Here is a 17,653-nt window from a genome sequence, read left to right on the forward strand (position 1 = left end):
CTCTTAATAAAGTTAAAGTCACACACACAGAATTAAGCTGCCTCCAAAAGTTGACCTATTAATGTGAGCAGAAAATAAAAAGTCCACTAGCAAAAGCTTTATATATATGCTTTTGGTAGCTAAATTTTAAGTAGCCTTGTTTTTGCTTAGCATCACCTGTAGAGTGGGCAAGCGTGACCTTCTACCCTTAGTCCCAGTTCTGCCCTGGCTGCTGTCATTTAAGGGGAACAAGGGATGGTGTCATTCAGTTGTCTTAACTTTTTCAGACTGCCTCATAAAGACCAAAACACCATCCCTTTAAGCCCCACCAGAAAACCTGAATGGGATGGATCAAGTGAGACACTTCTTATGCCCTCTCCCTCTAAGGAGCTCCACTCTAGTCCACTTCTCATTACCCTCCCACCCCTACAGCAATGACTTCCTCCAGACACCACAATAACCCACCACCCCCAGTCTAAAGAAAAGGGTTCTACTTCTACCTCTGCCACCAATAAGGAGGCAGGGAATCTCATAACCCATCTGTGAAATGAGAGGATTAGACTGATGGTTTTCTAAGATCCCTTTTAATGCTCTGATTCCCACATGAGCTTCTCCTTAACCGACTAAGAGAACAAAGCATCAGGCCATAACAGACGGGTTTTCCTGTGAATCTCTAAGCACAAGTGATTAAGGAAACCAAGAGGAGAAGTGGAGGATTCTCAACTCCTTTCAAGACTCTGCCTAATTTAGGCTGACGGGAGGAGAAGCCTGGGGCTGTAAGAAAACCTAACTGCCACGGTGACATCTCATCACTCTACCCAAAGTGACAAGAACGCAGTGGGGTAAGAGGTGGAGGAGGGGAGAAGTCAAGTCCTGGAGCTCGCATTGGCCCATTCCATCACCTCCAACGTGAGCTGGATTCTGGTGCCACAATCTTCCCTCCTCTACATGTCCAGACCTGCTCCTAAGGGACAGCATGTAAACTGAAGTGTGAAGGCCTGATGGACAATCTAAAATTCCAGCTTCCATGGATGAGCGCCTGTGTTTAAGCTAAGCTCAAAAAAATCCTAAAGCAACCTCAAACAAACCATCAAACCATCTGTTTACGGCAGAACATAAATGTATCAATTTGGTCATTCTTGTGACAAAGCAGGTCCTTTTAGGTGAGATCTGTGACCACCTCAAGAGATAAATTCCAGGCTGCTACTGCTAAAACAGGTTTAGCTGTGTATTCTAAAGCCACTATCTCTTCTCTAGCAATACGTGCCTACCGGCTGCACTCTTGGGAAAAACAAACAGACCGCAGATAAGAAAGAGCAATAGCTTGTTCAACTTGGTGCTCATGCTTCTTACCCACATATTCTGAGAGGAAGACGACAAAGAACGGAGTGACCAGGTCATTAATTCCCTGGACATACCCACTGGCAGGGTGTCGGATGGCCCAAATAAATAGAATTCTTTCGAAGATCTAGGAAAACGAGAAAGAAGACATGACTGTTAAATCATGGGGACACACTCCCTCCCTCCATTTACCAACCTCACAGCTTATCTCAGGGTTGCAGAATTTTTAGAAAAATTTTTGAATACCGTGGGACACAGAAAGTATATAAATATAAAAAGTTTCTAAGACGCTAGCTGTTTTTAAGCAGGGGTAGATACTTCTTGCTCTTTATTTATCTTTTCAGTATGTAGTCACCATGACAGAAAATTGGGAAAAGGAAACGGTAATGACACAAATGGCTTAGAAAAAGGTTTGCTACAGATGTCATTAATCAGGCCACCACAGTCTCACTTGTAGATACGTTTCTTTATTTCAGGAGCAAGATATCAGAACATCTAAGTGTTCTAAATCTTTTGGTCATTACAGGACTTAAGAGAGGAAATACCTTCTCTCCACCCTCCCCTTTCTCCCTGCTGAGACGGAAGGAGATCTAGATCTAGATTTAGTTCTAACCCAGCCTGACTAGGAACTAGTGACAGACTTTTATAAATGCAGGAAATCACTTCATATATCAGGATGCAACCCAGACATTTGCTGGGGATAGGAAGTCAAATAAACCAAATCCTATGGACTCCTACAGCTGGGAATTTGAGAACAGAGAAATCAGCCAGGCCCTCCACGGGAAAGCCTCTGAGGTTAAATATATTAGCCATTAAGAGGCCAGAGGCCTAGACTGAGGAGAAAGAAAAAATCTTTATGGCCCCTTTAGAGAGTCCGGCCCTGTCCCATTCAGCTACATGCCCCTCTGCTTTCATTAGGCCCTCTGGGCTTTTCCCTCATCTTCTCTTGACCTGATAATACTCATTCGCTGGCTTCATCCTGGTGACCACCATTCCTGGGCCCCACACATTCCTTAGACTGGCTTTGACCAGGCTGCCTCACGTCTCCGTGAAACACACCAGAGGGACGGCAGAGGTGACGATGACTACGTGTAGGGGGATGCGAGATGAGAGGGCCTCCACAGCGCGTAGGCTCTGCAGAGCCCCAACCAGTCGGCTCTGGGGGCAGACTGAAGAGGCCCTCTCAAAGGTCAGGCACAAGGGAGAAAACACTTCCCAGGGAAAACAGCAAAAAGGAAATGGTCGCATGGTTTTGGAGCTGGTTAGCTAGTATAAGAGAGAAGTGGAGAATCTAGAGACACAATAAAAGAAGTTGCCCAGCCCCTGTGTTGAGTCTGCCTTCCAGTTGGCAGAGACGGCTGAGAAGCACTCCCACCGTCCACACTCCTGCCCTTACAGGCAGTGAGAACAAAGCCCTGCCCAGAAGGAGCTGGCCTCTCTGCCTCCACTAGACTTGCCCACTTGCTCTCTGGGGCTGAGAGAAGTATGTGGCATCCTCATTTGTGTTAGGCCCAACATTCTAACGGGGGACCTCTTACCTTCTTCCTCTCTGCTGCTAAATGACCCCCTCCCTCCCTTGAAGCTGTAGCTCAAGCTAGACCCACCATGCTCAGGAAGATCTCAAGGATTCTCTGCCCTACTCTGTCTCCTCATACCTCCTGTAGTCTGCATCTTCCTGGACGTCTCTGGTCAGCTCCTCTAGGTCAGTCCTTCTGAAGGACTCACCAGGGCTTCTACTCCACACTATCAGCCCCTTGTGAATACACAAATCCTTGGTGACTGGCTTTAACACTGGCCAAGGGCATGGAAGCCAGCTGTTCAGAATCAGGAGGAGATCTGCAATAATCCCTCTCTTGTAAGGATGGGACGATGCAGTGCACTCACAGTGTACAAATGAAGATGCCAAAGAGATGGAAACTGAAAGGCACAAAGCCTGGTTACCAGGGGAGACTACAGAATCCTCACTACAGAAAAAGACTGGGATAATCTTGCCTTGCAGAGAGGGGAGGATAGGATAATCCCTAAAGGTTTTTCCTACACCTCTTCTATGAGTGTGGGTAATTCTGACTTACTACAGTCAATGCTCAAGTGTCTTTCTGGTTTGCAAAGCAAGTCCTTCAATACTCAGTGTTACTTAGTTCTCTACTCCTTGGTTGGCATTTTACTCTAAGATGACTATAGCCTGCTAGGTGGAAAGATGATTCAAGAAAAATTGGGAAGACTATAGTTTGAGTTTCCTTCTTTGTAGTCAAGTTCCACTACTAGGAGAAGCCTTTTAAACAAACTACTTTCCCCATCTCCAAGTTTAGAGTACGCATGCACAGGTAAAAGAGAAGTATCTAAACATCTCCAAGTTAAAACGAGGAATAAGCAGGGCTGAGCTGTGGGAAAGTGAATGGGAGACACAAAAGGATCCTGAGTGTGGTTTAACTTCCTTTGAGCTGAATCTTTTTTTTTTTAATAATTTTATTTATTTATTTTTTCCCCCCAAAGCCCCAGTAGATAGTTGTATGTCATAGCTGCACATCCTTTTAGTTGCTGTATGTGGGACACGGCCTCAGCATGGCCGGAGAAGCGGTGTGTCGGTGCGCACCCGGGATCCGAACCCGGGCCGCCAGCAGCGGAGCACGAGCACTTAACCGCTAAGCCACGGGGCCGGCCCTGAGCTGAATCTTATAGGCAAAATAATGGTGTCACCCTCAAAATCTTCCTTATGCTGTTGGTAAGTCATGAGAAATTCCACCAGTAGAGATATATATACTTAAACAGAATTATGAATATGACCTAAAATCAAAGAGTAATTATTTTGAGCATTTCTACCACCATCTGTCTCTATCATGAGGATAACTGAGTGCAATTCAAACAGCACTTACACCCAGAGTCCTAGCTACTATGAAGCTGCAAAGAAAATCTCTAATCTCAAGGAGTTCATGGGTACTGCTTAGGTCAAAAGATAATAGTTCCAGTGAGACCTTCCATGTGCTTTGCTAACTTGTTAGGTCTCCAAGTATCACTACTAATTCAACTTCTGGATATACATACAAAAGAATTTAAAACAGAGACTCAAACAGATATTTGCCCATTTACATTCATAGCAGCATTATTCACAATACCCAAAACATGGAAGCGACCCAACTGTCCATTGATAGATGAATAGATCAATAATATGTTATATACATATAAAGGAATATTATTCAGTCTTTAAAAGGAAGGAAATTCTGACACATGATACAACACGGATGAACCTTGAAGATATTATGCTAAGTGGAATAAGCCAGTCACAGAAGGACAAATGCTGTATGATCTCACTTATTTGAGGTGGCGAGAGAAGTCAAATTCACAGAGGTAGAAAGTACAAAGGTGGCTGCTGGGGAATGGAGAGTTATTGTTTAATGGGTAAGAGCTCCAGGTTGGGAAGATGAAAAAAAGTTCTAGAGATGGATGATGGTGATGGTTGTACAACAATGTGAATGTATTTAATACCACTGAACTGTACACTTAAAAATGGTTAAAATGGCAAATTTTATGTTATGTATATTTACCACAATAAAAAAAAAAAATCACTATCCTGTCTTGATAAAGTAGAGCAAACACAGGACTAGGAATTCTAAGATGCGGGTTCTAGTCTTCATTCTGTCACCAGGTAGCCTCAAGGCTCTGGGCAAGTCCCTCACCCTCTCAAAGCACTACTCGGCCTGCAGGTTTGTTATGAAGATCAAACGAGAATGCACGAGAAAGTGCTCTGAAAGGACCAAAGCTCCATATCTGAAAACAAGGTACTACCATGATCAGCCATAAACCTGCCCATGGCTGGAGGGAGGGCTATAGCACTCATCTACGCAGAATAGGCACCGCAGAGACATGGCAGGGGAGGGGCGAGAATGTTAGGTACTTCCCTCACCTCCTGTACAAGTGGTTGCTGGAACAACGGAATGAGAGGATTCGTCCTTGGAATGTCAATGTGAATCTGAAAAAGAGAAGCCATGTCCAAAAACACAATGCCGTTTTATTCTTTTGAGAAGTTATTTTCTTAAGAACTGGGAATCTAGGGAGTAAGAGTGAGAGCACAATTTATCTTTAGAAAGAACTGACACACACACAAAGGCTAGTTAAACCTACCTGTCCATCTGGAATACGTTTCCATGATAGCAATAGCTTACTGAATAGTGAGGAAAGCTCCTCTAATAAACCACTTACATCAAATAGCAATAGGCTTCACAACCTAAGAGAATCAACTGTTTTTTCCTATTGCTCTAAAGTCTGTTTCACTCTGGGCTGGTACTTATTTAACAGGTAAGATCAAAATGTGTACCCCTTTCAGAATCTTACTCGTCAACAGTTCCCAAGAAGTAAAAGAGCTCTGACGGCTGCAAAAATGTGCCAGGACAGGGAACTAGAGAAGGACCTGTTCAGGAAGTCATGACGTGTAAGAACTGGGGAGGAACCGGGGGAGTTGGCCTTAAGCAACTGGCACCAAAAGTTCTGACTTCTGTTACCAAAGAGGTTACCATAGTTGGTTTCAGCCTCTGGATTTCCCAGTGCCCAGCCTAACAATCCTAAGGACTGTGTCAGCAGTGGCAGAAGCTACTTCAGTTCTTGGGGTTTGTTGTAGACAGCTGCCTCCCCAAGTCTTTTCCCCTCTGCAACCACCAGACTGCTCTTCCCCTCCTCCACCTTTCCACAGGCTGTGGGAACCACGGCGAGCAATGATGAAACACTCCCTGTGAAGGCCGCTGATGGCTACAGCTCCTGCAGACAGACAGACAGACGTGGGTGCTGAACAGGCACTGCAGCTGCCAGGACACACTGATGTCCGAGTCCAGAGGGACTGGACCTCTCCTGAGTGAACTCATCTTTCATCTGGTGCCCCACAACCCTTCCTGCTCGCAGGGTGGTCTGTGGACCAGCAGCATTGGCATCACCTGGGAGCTTGTTAGAAGTGAAGGTCTCACTCCAGACCTAGTGAATTAGAAATTGCATTTTATCATAATCCCTAGGTGTGATTTTATCAAAATCCTAGGTGATTTGTATGCATATTAAAGTTTGAGAAGCACTGCCACTGACCAGTGCCCCCCAAAAGCTATTTAAAATGGCTAAAGTCAGCGCTACTGAATTAGAAAGAGGAGAAACACTTCTGGGAATAAACTTAATTCCTAACCAGCACACCACAGCCTGAAGACTTGGAAAGCTTGTACTCTGATAGTACTCCCAGGAGACACACCTTAAGATTATGACTAGTAAGCAAAAAGGCAGTGGTGATGACCGTACCTGTCTGTAGGTATCCTGGTGATGTTCCTCATTGCGAGAGTCATAATACTGTTCAATGAAGCCAAAATATTCCTCCCTCTTCCGCTGCAGGGTCAACTTCCTCCTCTCGGTGTTTGCTGGGAGATAGCCCTATAGACAGGACTGCTAGTCAGATGGGGACAGACACGGGTTGGATGAATCTTTACTTTTTATTTCAGCCTGAGCAGTGGTTTGGAAACTATCAAAGGAACAGAAGGAAAACTGCCAAGAGGACAAGGGTGAATCCTTTTTGGTTTTGGCCACCCAGTGTTTGTCCTCTCCTCATTCAATGAGATCCACATGTGGGCAGATGAAGCAAAGCCAACTGCCCCAGTGTTATTTACTCTTGTAGCCCTGAGCTATGCTCGGAGCTCGCACTGCTGGTGAGCAGTCCGAGCTCCCAGAGTTGGCACAGGAGAGCAGTGAATGTAGGTCAGCAGAAGGGAACTGGACCCAAGTCAGGACCTCGGAGGGCTGCATGTGTGCAAGGCAATAGTTCCGAGGATCAGAGGGAGACGGCCACCTGCAGCACGTTTCAGTGGGGTGCCATGTAAGTCTGTGAGGTTACACATTCTTTTCCACAGTAACATTCAGAATTAACAGCTTAGAAAGCTGAATGTAATCTGTGACACAGCAGCTGCAGAGCCTAGACACAGAACTTCTGGCACAGCCCCACTCCTAGCCAAAGCTCTAGGCCAACTTGCACTCTTACCCCTGGTCTAGATCTTGCTCCCCATTCTTATATCTCCTGTTCCCCTTCCCTTCTCACCAAATCTACTCTTAATAGCATTCAAATTTACTACAAGTGACAGAGGCAACGATTACAGGGTCGCAAGACTCTGGTGGGGAGAGTCAGGAGCAAGACCCTTTCTCTTGCAGACAGCTATGTAACACATTCCACAGCGAGTGCCTGGGGAGCAGGGACTGTGGTTTATTCATTTTTGTATACCCTCACAGCACCTGGCACTGTGCCTGGCAAACAGCAGGGCCTCAATAAATCCTTACTAGATGAATGAATGAATTTTACACACTCAGGAAGTCCAAGAGGTCCTATCCCAGTAGCTGGCACGGTGCTCTGTACTTAGTGAGAGGGGGACTAGAGCAGGCTTTGGCGGGAGGCCCATTTATCTGCTCTTCACAGCTGCAAAGTGTTTCAACTACTTCGGTTATTCTTCCCGAAAAAGGAGTGAAGCACAGGGAATGTGGGAGCTTGCCCAAACACGTGCTGGGATCACCCCGCCTCACTACCTTCTGCCTCCTGGCTTTTGAGAAAGTGAGACTGTGACTACAGGAACAAACCTGTGCTCTTCTACATGTGCGGGAATAAACTCTCGAGAATGTGTTTCTTCATGCACAGAAACAGGCCTACAGTCCCACAGTTCCATCATATCCAGTAGGACTAGAGAAGTCTGTGGAGTGAGACTCATGTGCCCAGACTAACCTCGTCAGGTGGGAAGGGCTGTGTGAGGCTCACGCTTCTCTACACAGTGGGTGGAACTCACCGACAGGAGTCTCCAGGTTATGGGTCGAACTTCCCTAGGAACCCCTGGCCAGCTATACTTCCTCAGTTCATCTGCAAACAGATAACAGCTTCGTTGGATTTAGCTCTTCCCACAGACACCCTGAAACAAACCTCAGCCAGCACTGCCTGACGCCTCCCACCATTCAAGGAAGAGATCACCACCACCACCAGCTACTGACAAGCACAGGGAAAAAGCCCCAGACAGCCAGCCCTGAGCAGCCAAGTGCCAAGGACGCGGCCCTGCAGTGGTGATCCAGTCAGCTCAGAGATTAGAGTTAGAGGGAAGAGAAAGACCAGTGGGTGTGGTTTCAGGGAGACTCGCCTTGAGGCAGAGGAGACCAAAGCCAGAAGAGTCGCACTATGGTCTACAGGCCCCAGAATCCAGTCCCACCTAATTTGGTCCCTAATTTCTAGTAACATACTTTTGACTTAATACCTGCATGTCACTGCAATGGGCACCAGATCAGGAGATGCTGGAAAAGTAAAAGAAGGAAGAATAAAGAGTAATAGCTTCCAGGTCTCCGAGAATTCCAGTCACCAAGAGGTCCTACCTTGCCGGGGGCTCACAGGGACTCACCTAAGTCGGTGTTGTGGCTGGAGAGAAGCTGACGGAATTTTTCTAGGCGGGTCTTCTCCCGGACAGTCATCGGGGGTGCCCCAGAAGCGTTCTGGTCCGAGATCCGGGCAACGAGGGGGATGATGGGTCGGAGAGGGAGTGACTGCTGTTTGTGGAGTGGGTTCCTCAGGCATGTATCACCTGAGATAATTTGAAAGAGAAAGAGAACAGGCTGTTTGAAGAGCACAGACTCTGAGAAACCCTAAACCTGACTGTTGAGTATTGGTCTCCTCTCCCAGAGCTGCGGCTGCACGGTGTGTGCCCCGCTGAGGGGCAGCCAGGGGACAGAAACCCAACTGCACTTCACTCGTCCGCCCAGAGGAAGGGCTGCATTTTTATCACACATATCAACGCACCTTATGTGCTAACAGAGACTCCAGATGCTGTAGCAACTTAGGGAAATTTTTTGGTGACTCCAGAGGAAAAGCAAATGTTTTCTTGCTACCTCAATCTGGAACTTTTCTTGGTGCCTAATAGTGAGTTTGGAGGCAAGGTGGTCTAAGGCAGTGTTGTCTTCCCTTTCCACGTCATAGAGCACATAAGAAACTGTAAAGCACACTGCAATATAAAAGGAGGTGGCTGCTCTCCTAAGGCACCAGGCCCACCCTGCTGCCCCCACGGGCTGAGAGGATCATATCCCCCGCACAACTCCAGCCTGTCCTCAGCCCACCAGTGGGCCCTGCACACCGGGTGAGCCGCTCTGGCCTAAAGAATGCTGCTTTGGGTGGCTGCAGTTCCTCTGTGCTCCTGCATTTCCCACCGAAATGAACCAGCTTTCAATTCTGCCAGGATACAACTGAAATAACAGGAACACAGACTCAAGCTGAACTCCTGCCTGGTTCTAGACCTTTCTAAACTAGATGGTAGGTAGGAGAAATAAGCCATATAGGACTAACATTTATTGAGTGCTTACAAAGTATAAGGCACCATGCTAGTCACACTTACATATGATATCGCATTTGATACTTAAAACATAAGGCAGCAATTTAGTACTATTTTACAGAAGAGGAAACTGCAGCTCAGAGGGTTTAAGTAATTCGCAAGGGAGAGTCGAGATGCTACCTTAGGTCTATCTGACTCCACAACCCTTATTTATTTTACTACCCTAAACAAAACTCACTTTTAAATTCTGACTGTCCTTTCATGATTGTTTCATATTCTTTACATATCTGGGTCTTAAAAAGCAGTAGTCACAACAAGAATTAGTGAATACTAACCAACCAACACAACCAGAAGATTTACAGAAACAAGTGCCACAGGGCACTTGGCTTAAATGCCTGGTTTAACACGGGGCCTAGAAAACGCAGACCACACACTGCAGAGCTGAGACCGATGAGCACCTCTGATATTAGTGACTAACAGAGAGATGCTCACAGCAGGGAACCTCCAAAGGGAATGAATGCTCTAGGCAGTCCTGGCTGCACAAGGGCAGCTCATTAGGGATTGGGCTGGGGCCTTCCTCACACTGGAACCCCCTGGAGACCGTCAATCACGGTGTACAGACACTTTCCATAGCCTGTAGCTGTGTCCACCCGGTCAATCAACACTGAATGTCCATCTGCACATGGTATTGGAGATTCGAGCTAGGGCCTGAATCGGCGATGGAAAGCAACTGTGGAATGATTTTTAAGGCCTCACAGCCTTATTTCATGACCACATGCTTAGTTTGAAACTGGAAAAGAAGTTCTCTTAGAACATAAGCCAGCACAGGCTCCAGGGCTCTGACATTCTACTTCCTTTCACCCTTTACCAGTCAGCTGTTTCAACTTTCACTAGAATGATGGCACTTCCCTCTCCAGCTCAGAATAACTGGCTTCCGTGAAACCCTTTAGCGCAACATTAAATACAGCAATGGATACTTAAAAGAGTACACTGAGCGTTCCCAAACATCAGATAAAACCATCACCTTAGCTGTTACTGAAGCCACTTTCCTGAAAAGAAACAGAAGGGGCATGTCCTCCCACGCCACCCAACCTGCTGGGCAGGGAGCTGTGACACAGGGCCTTCAGGCACATGTTGCTCCTTCCCCCCGGAACAGGAAAAAGATGACCTTATGCTAGTGGCTGTTCCCCACAGCTGAGGAGGCCAACCAACAATGCCAAATATTTGTGAAATTCGGCCACTAACAACTTTAAATACATTTGCCAATATTCTTTAACCTGACCAGGCCTAAAGCAACGTGAAGGAATCAAAACACAAAAGTTTTGGACTCTACCATAAATAAAGGAAGAAGAGAAGGGCAGGCAACACTCGGGTGTCAGGAAATGAAGCCTAGATCCCAGGGCCAGGCAGCCACCAAGGTGGGAGGAGCAAGCACAGCTTATGACCAGCTAGGCTCACTGATGTCACACCTCAGGCTGGAGTTTGTTGACTGACTGTCCAATGGAAGACCTGAGCGATGCCCTCAAGAAAAATTGTTTTTATTTAAAATGCACTCTGTCGAAAAGGCTGAGGCTAGGGTGGGGAGCAGGATGGACTTACTGGAATTTCTGGACAGCTGGGCGTCACTGCTGGACTTTATGACTTTATAGCCGGCAGGAACGTCGGATGTTGTCGACTGGGATCGTTCTGGTTTCACCCTCAGCTTGCTGTGGTTTTCTAGGACTTGGGCTGCAGTTGCTAAAGCAACTTTTGAGTTCACAGTTTGGAAAGAAGGTGAAGAAAAGTCCTCTTCCTCATCATCACCAATGTCCCAAGCATCACTGGTATTCCGGGCAAACTCATGAAAACTGGAGGCCTTCTTATTCTTCAGAGGAACCGTGTGGACTTTTGACCGTTCTTTAATAAAGCTTTAAGAAAGGAGACACCATCACCAAGGAATGGTCTTACACATCTGACCACCTTCACTTGCTTAATATAATATTAATAGTATTATAAACTATCTTATACTATCATTACCTTCTCCAGACAAAAACCGCCCATATACATTTCTCATCTAGATGCATCCAGACCAGCCCTATGCTACAGACACAGATGTAGCAAAGAGAGCAATGCTCACCAAATATTCCGTGTGCTCCTCTATACTACCCAGCCCCCTTGCACTTAGGCAAGGCCATACGACTAGTTCTGGCCAATGGGCTGAGGAGAGAAGCGAGGTAATCACTTCCAAGCCACAGTATAAAAGAACAGGTGTGAGTTCTCTATAAGCTTTCTACTATCACGGTAACTGGCAAGACTCCAGATGATGGCGCCTCCCTCAGCCTGGATAACAGTGACTACATGGAGCAGTCTGCCCATCATTCCCGCCCGACTCCACTTTGGACATGTAGCATGAGCAAGAAATAAACCTTTGTTGTGTCAATCCACCGAGACTTCAGAGTTAATCTGTTATAGCAACATAACCTAACCTATTCCTTAGATTAGGACATCAACTACTGGTAGAACAAGAGATAATTTTAGGTATTCCACATGTAGCATTAAACATTGAGTTCCAAAATGAACAAGTTTGTTCCTTTTTTATTCAGTTAAAGTCCTCCTGCCAGCCTTGAGGAGACAGTCTCAGTTTGGTGCTACTCTGTCTTTAAGACTATTTTTTAACAAAGTGAGGGCTGCCTCAGGATTAACATATTTGCAAGCAACAGGATCTGGCCTAGAATTTAATTAATAAGATTATTTTATTTTTCACTGTGTTTAAGGATACCTTCTATCTTTGCCAAATGATAATGGTTTTCCATTTATAGAAGTGATAAAGTTTATTTTAAAAAATAAATCTATTTGAGTAAATAAAATTAGTTTATGTTTTAAAATGCATTTAGTAAATAATAGTACAGAATATAGCAAAAACTCCTGAAGATGGTACATGACTTAAGTTTGGGAAACACTAGATAAACTCATTAGGAGAGAGAGTCTAGTCCTGAGTCACGTAGACCATTCCTACTTTCCTGAACTACTTCTCTTTATGTCTCCTCCTTAAGGTCCAGGGGCCCTTATTCTGGTTCTAGGGGACTACGTGGTCGGGACATTTCTAACTCAGTCTTATCTAGCGCCCCTCATACCCCAAACAGGGAAGCAGAGGATAGAGCCTTGTGTGAGTTTACACCTGGGGACTAGAATGCAATGGAGTAAAAACATCATTACAATGTCTCATTGTTTCCCCCAGCAAGGCATGCCAGCTCTAGAGTGAAAGCAAGGCTCTGCCAGAAGAGCTGCAGGTCCCCCATTTCCAAGAGATGCTTCTTCCCTTTGGGTAGAGGTGGGTGGTCTACTAACCTGTCCCATATCCCTAGATGAGTCCAATACTTATTCTGAAAGATAATTATCATTAACATCGATAAATACCGTCTGGTAACTCATACAGCTCATGGGACTGTCCCCATTATTAATACCCAAAAAGCAGTAAGATATCAGTGAAGCATTATTTTCATATACTAGTCTCACACAGAGTAAAGGAAAATACATCTCACAAAATACAAGAAAGAACACAAGATTAAAAGATATAACAGTTCAAATGTGATGGCAACAAGATACCATTTTCCACCCACAAAATTAGCAAAGATTCAGGTTTATTCTCTTCAGTGCTGACCAGGGTCTAGTGAGATCAGCTCTCTAACGCTGCAGGTAGGGCTGTATGTTGTTCAACCCTCTGGAAAATACCCTGGCAACATAGACACCAGGAGCCTTAAAACAGTTCACAATCTCTGACCATAAGAAAATAATCAGAGAGTCAAACAAAAATGATCTAAAACAGTTATAACGGTGTTATCTATTTTGGTTAAAAACTGCAAACACAAACATCTAGAAATTGGAAACGCTGAAATAAATTATGGTTCAGACCAGATGGAATGTTATACTGCCACTGAAAATCACATCTTGAAGGCTATTTAACATCACCAGAAAACGATCTCAATAAAGCGAAAATCGGAAGCAAAATCACATATTTTTATGATCTCTATATTTAAAAAAAGTATATGCATAGAAAACACCAGGAACAAAACCCATCAAAATGCTAACAGTGCTTATCTTTGGGCTGTGGAATTATAGGTGATATTTAATTTCATTTTTATACTTCTCTGAATTATTCATGTTTTCTACGAGTATATTATTTTTATTAATAACGGGAAAAGGTTGTTTTGTTGCCTATTATCAATCCCCAAAGTAAGAGTACTTATAAACCTAGTGAATGGACAATTGGAAATGAATAAGAGCCCAAATCAAAGAAAATGAAACTGAGGAAACGCGGTGCAAATATCTGCACGTCAAAAATCCACCCACGAGCCAGAAGGCAAATTACTCCTCTGCAGACCTGCTGAGGCTGCATGTTCTAGACTAATCACTATGACTGCTTCTCCTCTGTAAAGGGGGATCCAGGATCCACCACCTGCAGTACACACCTCCGAGGGTCCACTGTCAAGAACGGATAGGCAGCCGTGTAAGCAAGATCTGTCATCAATAAAATACTGCATAGGAGTATGTGGTTATTACTACTGTTTTCCTCCTTGGAGGCCACGCGTACCTCAACACTGCACATGATGAATCCTACAGTGCTATCAAGTACTTTGGATCCCAGGGTTAACTACTGTCTTCTTCTTTTTTTTTTTGTGAGGAAGATCAGCCCTGAGCTAACATCTGTGCCTATCTTCCTCCACTTTATATGGGACACTGCCACAGCATGGCCTGACAAGCGGTGCGTCAGTGCACGCCCGCGATCCGAACCTGGGCCGCCAGCAGCGGAGCGCGCGCGCTTAACCGCTACACCACAAGGACGGCCCCAACTACTGTCTTCTTCTGCTTGATGTTTCCTAAAAATCCTCTTGGTATTTTGAGAATTCTTTAAATAAACCATCAAATCAAGAAGCTGAATTTTACTCAGGTCAAAGAATTGACTGGATGCTGATAGTCTAACATTGGGAGGAGCATATCCACACCCTGGACTGGATTAAAACACTACCCCAAGAGATGGGCCACACTGAGTGGCAGGTTCTAACAGACACTGAGCCTCCTATACAAATGAAGGAGTGGTGGGTATATGAGTGTTTGTTATGTTCTTCTTTACACTTTTTCACGCATTTAACGAATTCCATTGTATTTTTTAAAGCAGATGAAGATTCAATATAAATGTGAACTAGATCAAGAACAGGAATTTACTCACATGAAGACTTCTGCAAACAGAAATTGGAAGGACATATTCCAACACAATGAAAAGGAAAGAAGGGAGGAAAGGCTGTCATTCTCTGTGACAGAAAGACATGCGATTCAAAGCAGACCATTTGGAGGCTGCTAGAAATTGTTTTAGGGATACCTAACCCACAAAACCCAAAACTCAACCAACTGATTAAAAAAAGTCAGCTTTGTCCTGAAGAAAGAGGCCGTCATGGAGGAAGGGGTTGGTATCACCTGGAGGGCTGGGAGTCTGAGGACAGCAGGCAGCTGGTGAGAACCACGCAAATGAAAGAGCAGAGTGAGAGTGGAAAGGCACCTGGCTTACCACTCAGAGGAAGCAGAAAAACCTACAGACCAGTGACAACGATGGGCAGATTTAAGGCTCTGAAGCTTTTCCATGTTTATGAATTTGTTCTCTCCAGAGGAGATAATATAAATTCATATATACATAATAGTTAAGGTGCCGGCCCCGTGGCTTAGCGGTTAAGTGCTCGTGCTCCGCTGCTGGCAGTCCGGGTTCGGATCCTGGGCGCACACTGACGCACTGCTTCTCCGGCCATGCTGAGGCCGTGTCCCACAAACAGCAACTAGAAGGATGTGCAGCTATGACATACAACTATCTACTGGGGCTTTTGGGAAATAAATAAATAAATAAATAAAATTATACATAATAGTTAACATTTGTTGGTTATTCACTAGGTGCCAGGCTCTGTGCTAATATTTGTATATACCCATTTTCTCATTAATGCTCATTCATAAGCCTGTGAGGTACTATTATTATTATTATTCCCATTTACGGATGAGGAAACTGAGGCTTACTGAGGTCATGAGCAGGCAGCGAAGTCTGGGCTCAGATCCAGGTCTACCTGACCAGAGAGGCTGCATGCACTCTCTAACTACTTAACCTTGAAAAACTGATTAAAAACAAGAGAGTCAAGGCCTAGTAGGATCTGCAGCCTGGGAAGAGGAGTTGCCAAGCAAACTGAGCACATAACACCACAGCTATAATTTCTCTAAGCATGCACGGCTGATAGCCCTGATTCTCTCACCTAATAGGAATAACTTCCTGTCTACTGGGAACGGGCTATGTATGTTGGCAGCCAGAATGGGAAGATGCCACATCTAGGGATGTGGTCTTTGGAGGAGAAATGTCTCTCTTCCCTTTTGACCCCAGTAGTCAAAGTCAAAGCTGGGGGTGCCTCTGGTTTAGAGGCTGCCTTATTTTAACAAGGTCCCACATAATTTATACCTAACCCAAGGTTCAAGAATGCCACAGTGTGGCTTGAAGTTTAACTAAGATTATTTAAATACAACCAAATCAAAGTTACAACCAAACTGGCCTCTGATAGACACCTTTACCATATCCCCTTACAACAGTATGCCAAATTATAGTTTAGAAAGCACTTTCACAGGTATCTCATTTAATCCTCACAACCACTCTGTGAGATGAGTCTTATTTCTATTTTATGGATGAGGAAACTAAGGCTCAGAGAGGTTAAGTAATTTGCCCAAGACCATGGAACTAGTAAGTAGTGAAGAAAAAGGGATGCAAGAAATGCAGGTGACACTAAATATTCACAAAAACATAATAAATGGCACATTTGAGAGAAATTTAGTTGTTTGGTGAATGTGTTTGTGTTAAATGGTAACACAAACACCTAAGGATATTTTGAAAAAGAGTGCCTACAGGTTATTCTGGTTAGGAAACAAAAGATCAATCATTCTGTAATTTGATTAATACTACACTGTTTTACTGATACAGCTTAATAGAAATATAACACAAATTTATTTAGAAAGGGCCGGCCCCGTGGCTTAGCGGTTAAGTGCGCGCGCTCCGCTACTGGCAGCCCGGGTTCGGATCCCGGGCGCGCACCAACGCACCACTTCTCCGGCCATGCTGAGGCCATGTCCCACATACAGCAACTAGAAAGATGTGCAACTATGACATACAACTATCTACTGGGGCTTTGGGGAAAAAAATGAAGGAGGAGGATTGGCAATAGATGTTAGCTCAGAGCCGGTCTTCCTCAGCAAAAAAAACCAGGAGGATTAGCACGGACGTTAGCTCAGGGCTGATCTTCCCCACAAAAAAACAAAAACAAAAACAAATTTATTTAGAAAAATGTTTGACACTGGTAAGAGATGTGAAGCAAGTGGGGAATTTAGTGACATTCAAATAAATCCAGTCATCTCAATAACTAGTGTGGCTTCACATGAACTAGCTTTATAAGTCAGACCCAGGACCTATCATACTTTAGTATCAACTCAGAAAACAATAAATTTAGAAGCTTGTCATACCATCAAGTGGGGCCACTCTGAAGTAAGATTAGTTTTATCTGAGCTATAAAAATTATTGCAGGCAATATTATCACTAATGGCAATAATTTGGCAAATTAAAGTCAATATACACAGATGGGGAACGCCTCACTGTGCTCCTGCAGTTTAGATGATTGAAGACCCAATGTAAAGGCTTCTGCTGTGATGGGGATTAAACACACAGTAATTAATGGCAGTCTGAAGTGGAACAATAATCATGCAGCAGAGAAAGTAATGAAAATGTCCCAACAAAGGTACTAAAATAAGGGCGATAAATGTTTTACAGTAACAATCTGGAATTGTAAAGTGGTCCAGTGCAGACCTAGATGTTGTCCCATGTTATAGAGAATTAATAACACCAAACCACCACGTGCATAAAAAGGGAAGCAATTTATTCAGCGACAATTATATTCCTCCCAAATTGCCGAGCTAAGTGATTACTTCGATTGAAAGTAGGATTGCGGCTCTGCTGTATGATCAGTGAAAACATTCAC

General features: G+C 44.6%; 1 protein-coding gene across 1 annotated transcript in view; it reads right to left on the reverse strand.

The window, feature by feature from the left end:
- Positions 1 to 17,653, reverse strand: part of TBC1D22B (TBC1 domain family member 22B) — a 69,093-nt gene that overhangs the window by 36,442 nt on the left and 14,998 nt on the right. The window contains exons 3-8 of the mRNA XM_058554461.1: positions 11,226 to 11,533; positions 8,706 to 8,885; positions 8,109 to 8,179; positions 6,589 to 6,717; positions 5,222 to 5,287; positions 1,333 to 1,447 (exon numbers count right to left, since the gene is read on the reverse strand). Of these exons, the coding sequence (XP_058410444.1) occupies positions 1,333 to 1,447; positions 5,222 to 5,287; positions 6,589 to 6,717; positions 8,109 to 8,179; positions 8,706 to 8,885; positions 11,226 to 11,533 (869 nt within the window). The remainder of the gene's footprint in view (positions 1 to 1,332; positions 1,448 to 5,221; positions 5,288 to 6,588; positions 6,718 to 8,108; positions 8,180 to 8,705; positions 8,886 to 11,225; positions 11,534 to 17,653) is intronic.

Source organism: Diceros bicornis, chromosome 14 (genome assembly GCF_020826845.1).
Source record: "Diceros bicornis minor isolate mBicDic1 chromosome 14, mDicBic1.mat.cur, whole genome shotgun sequence".
NCBI classification, from domain to species: Eukaryota; Metazoa; Chordata; class Mammalia; order Perissodactyla; family Rhinocerotidae; genus Diceros; species Diceros bicornis.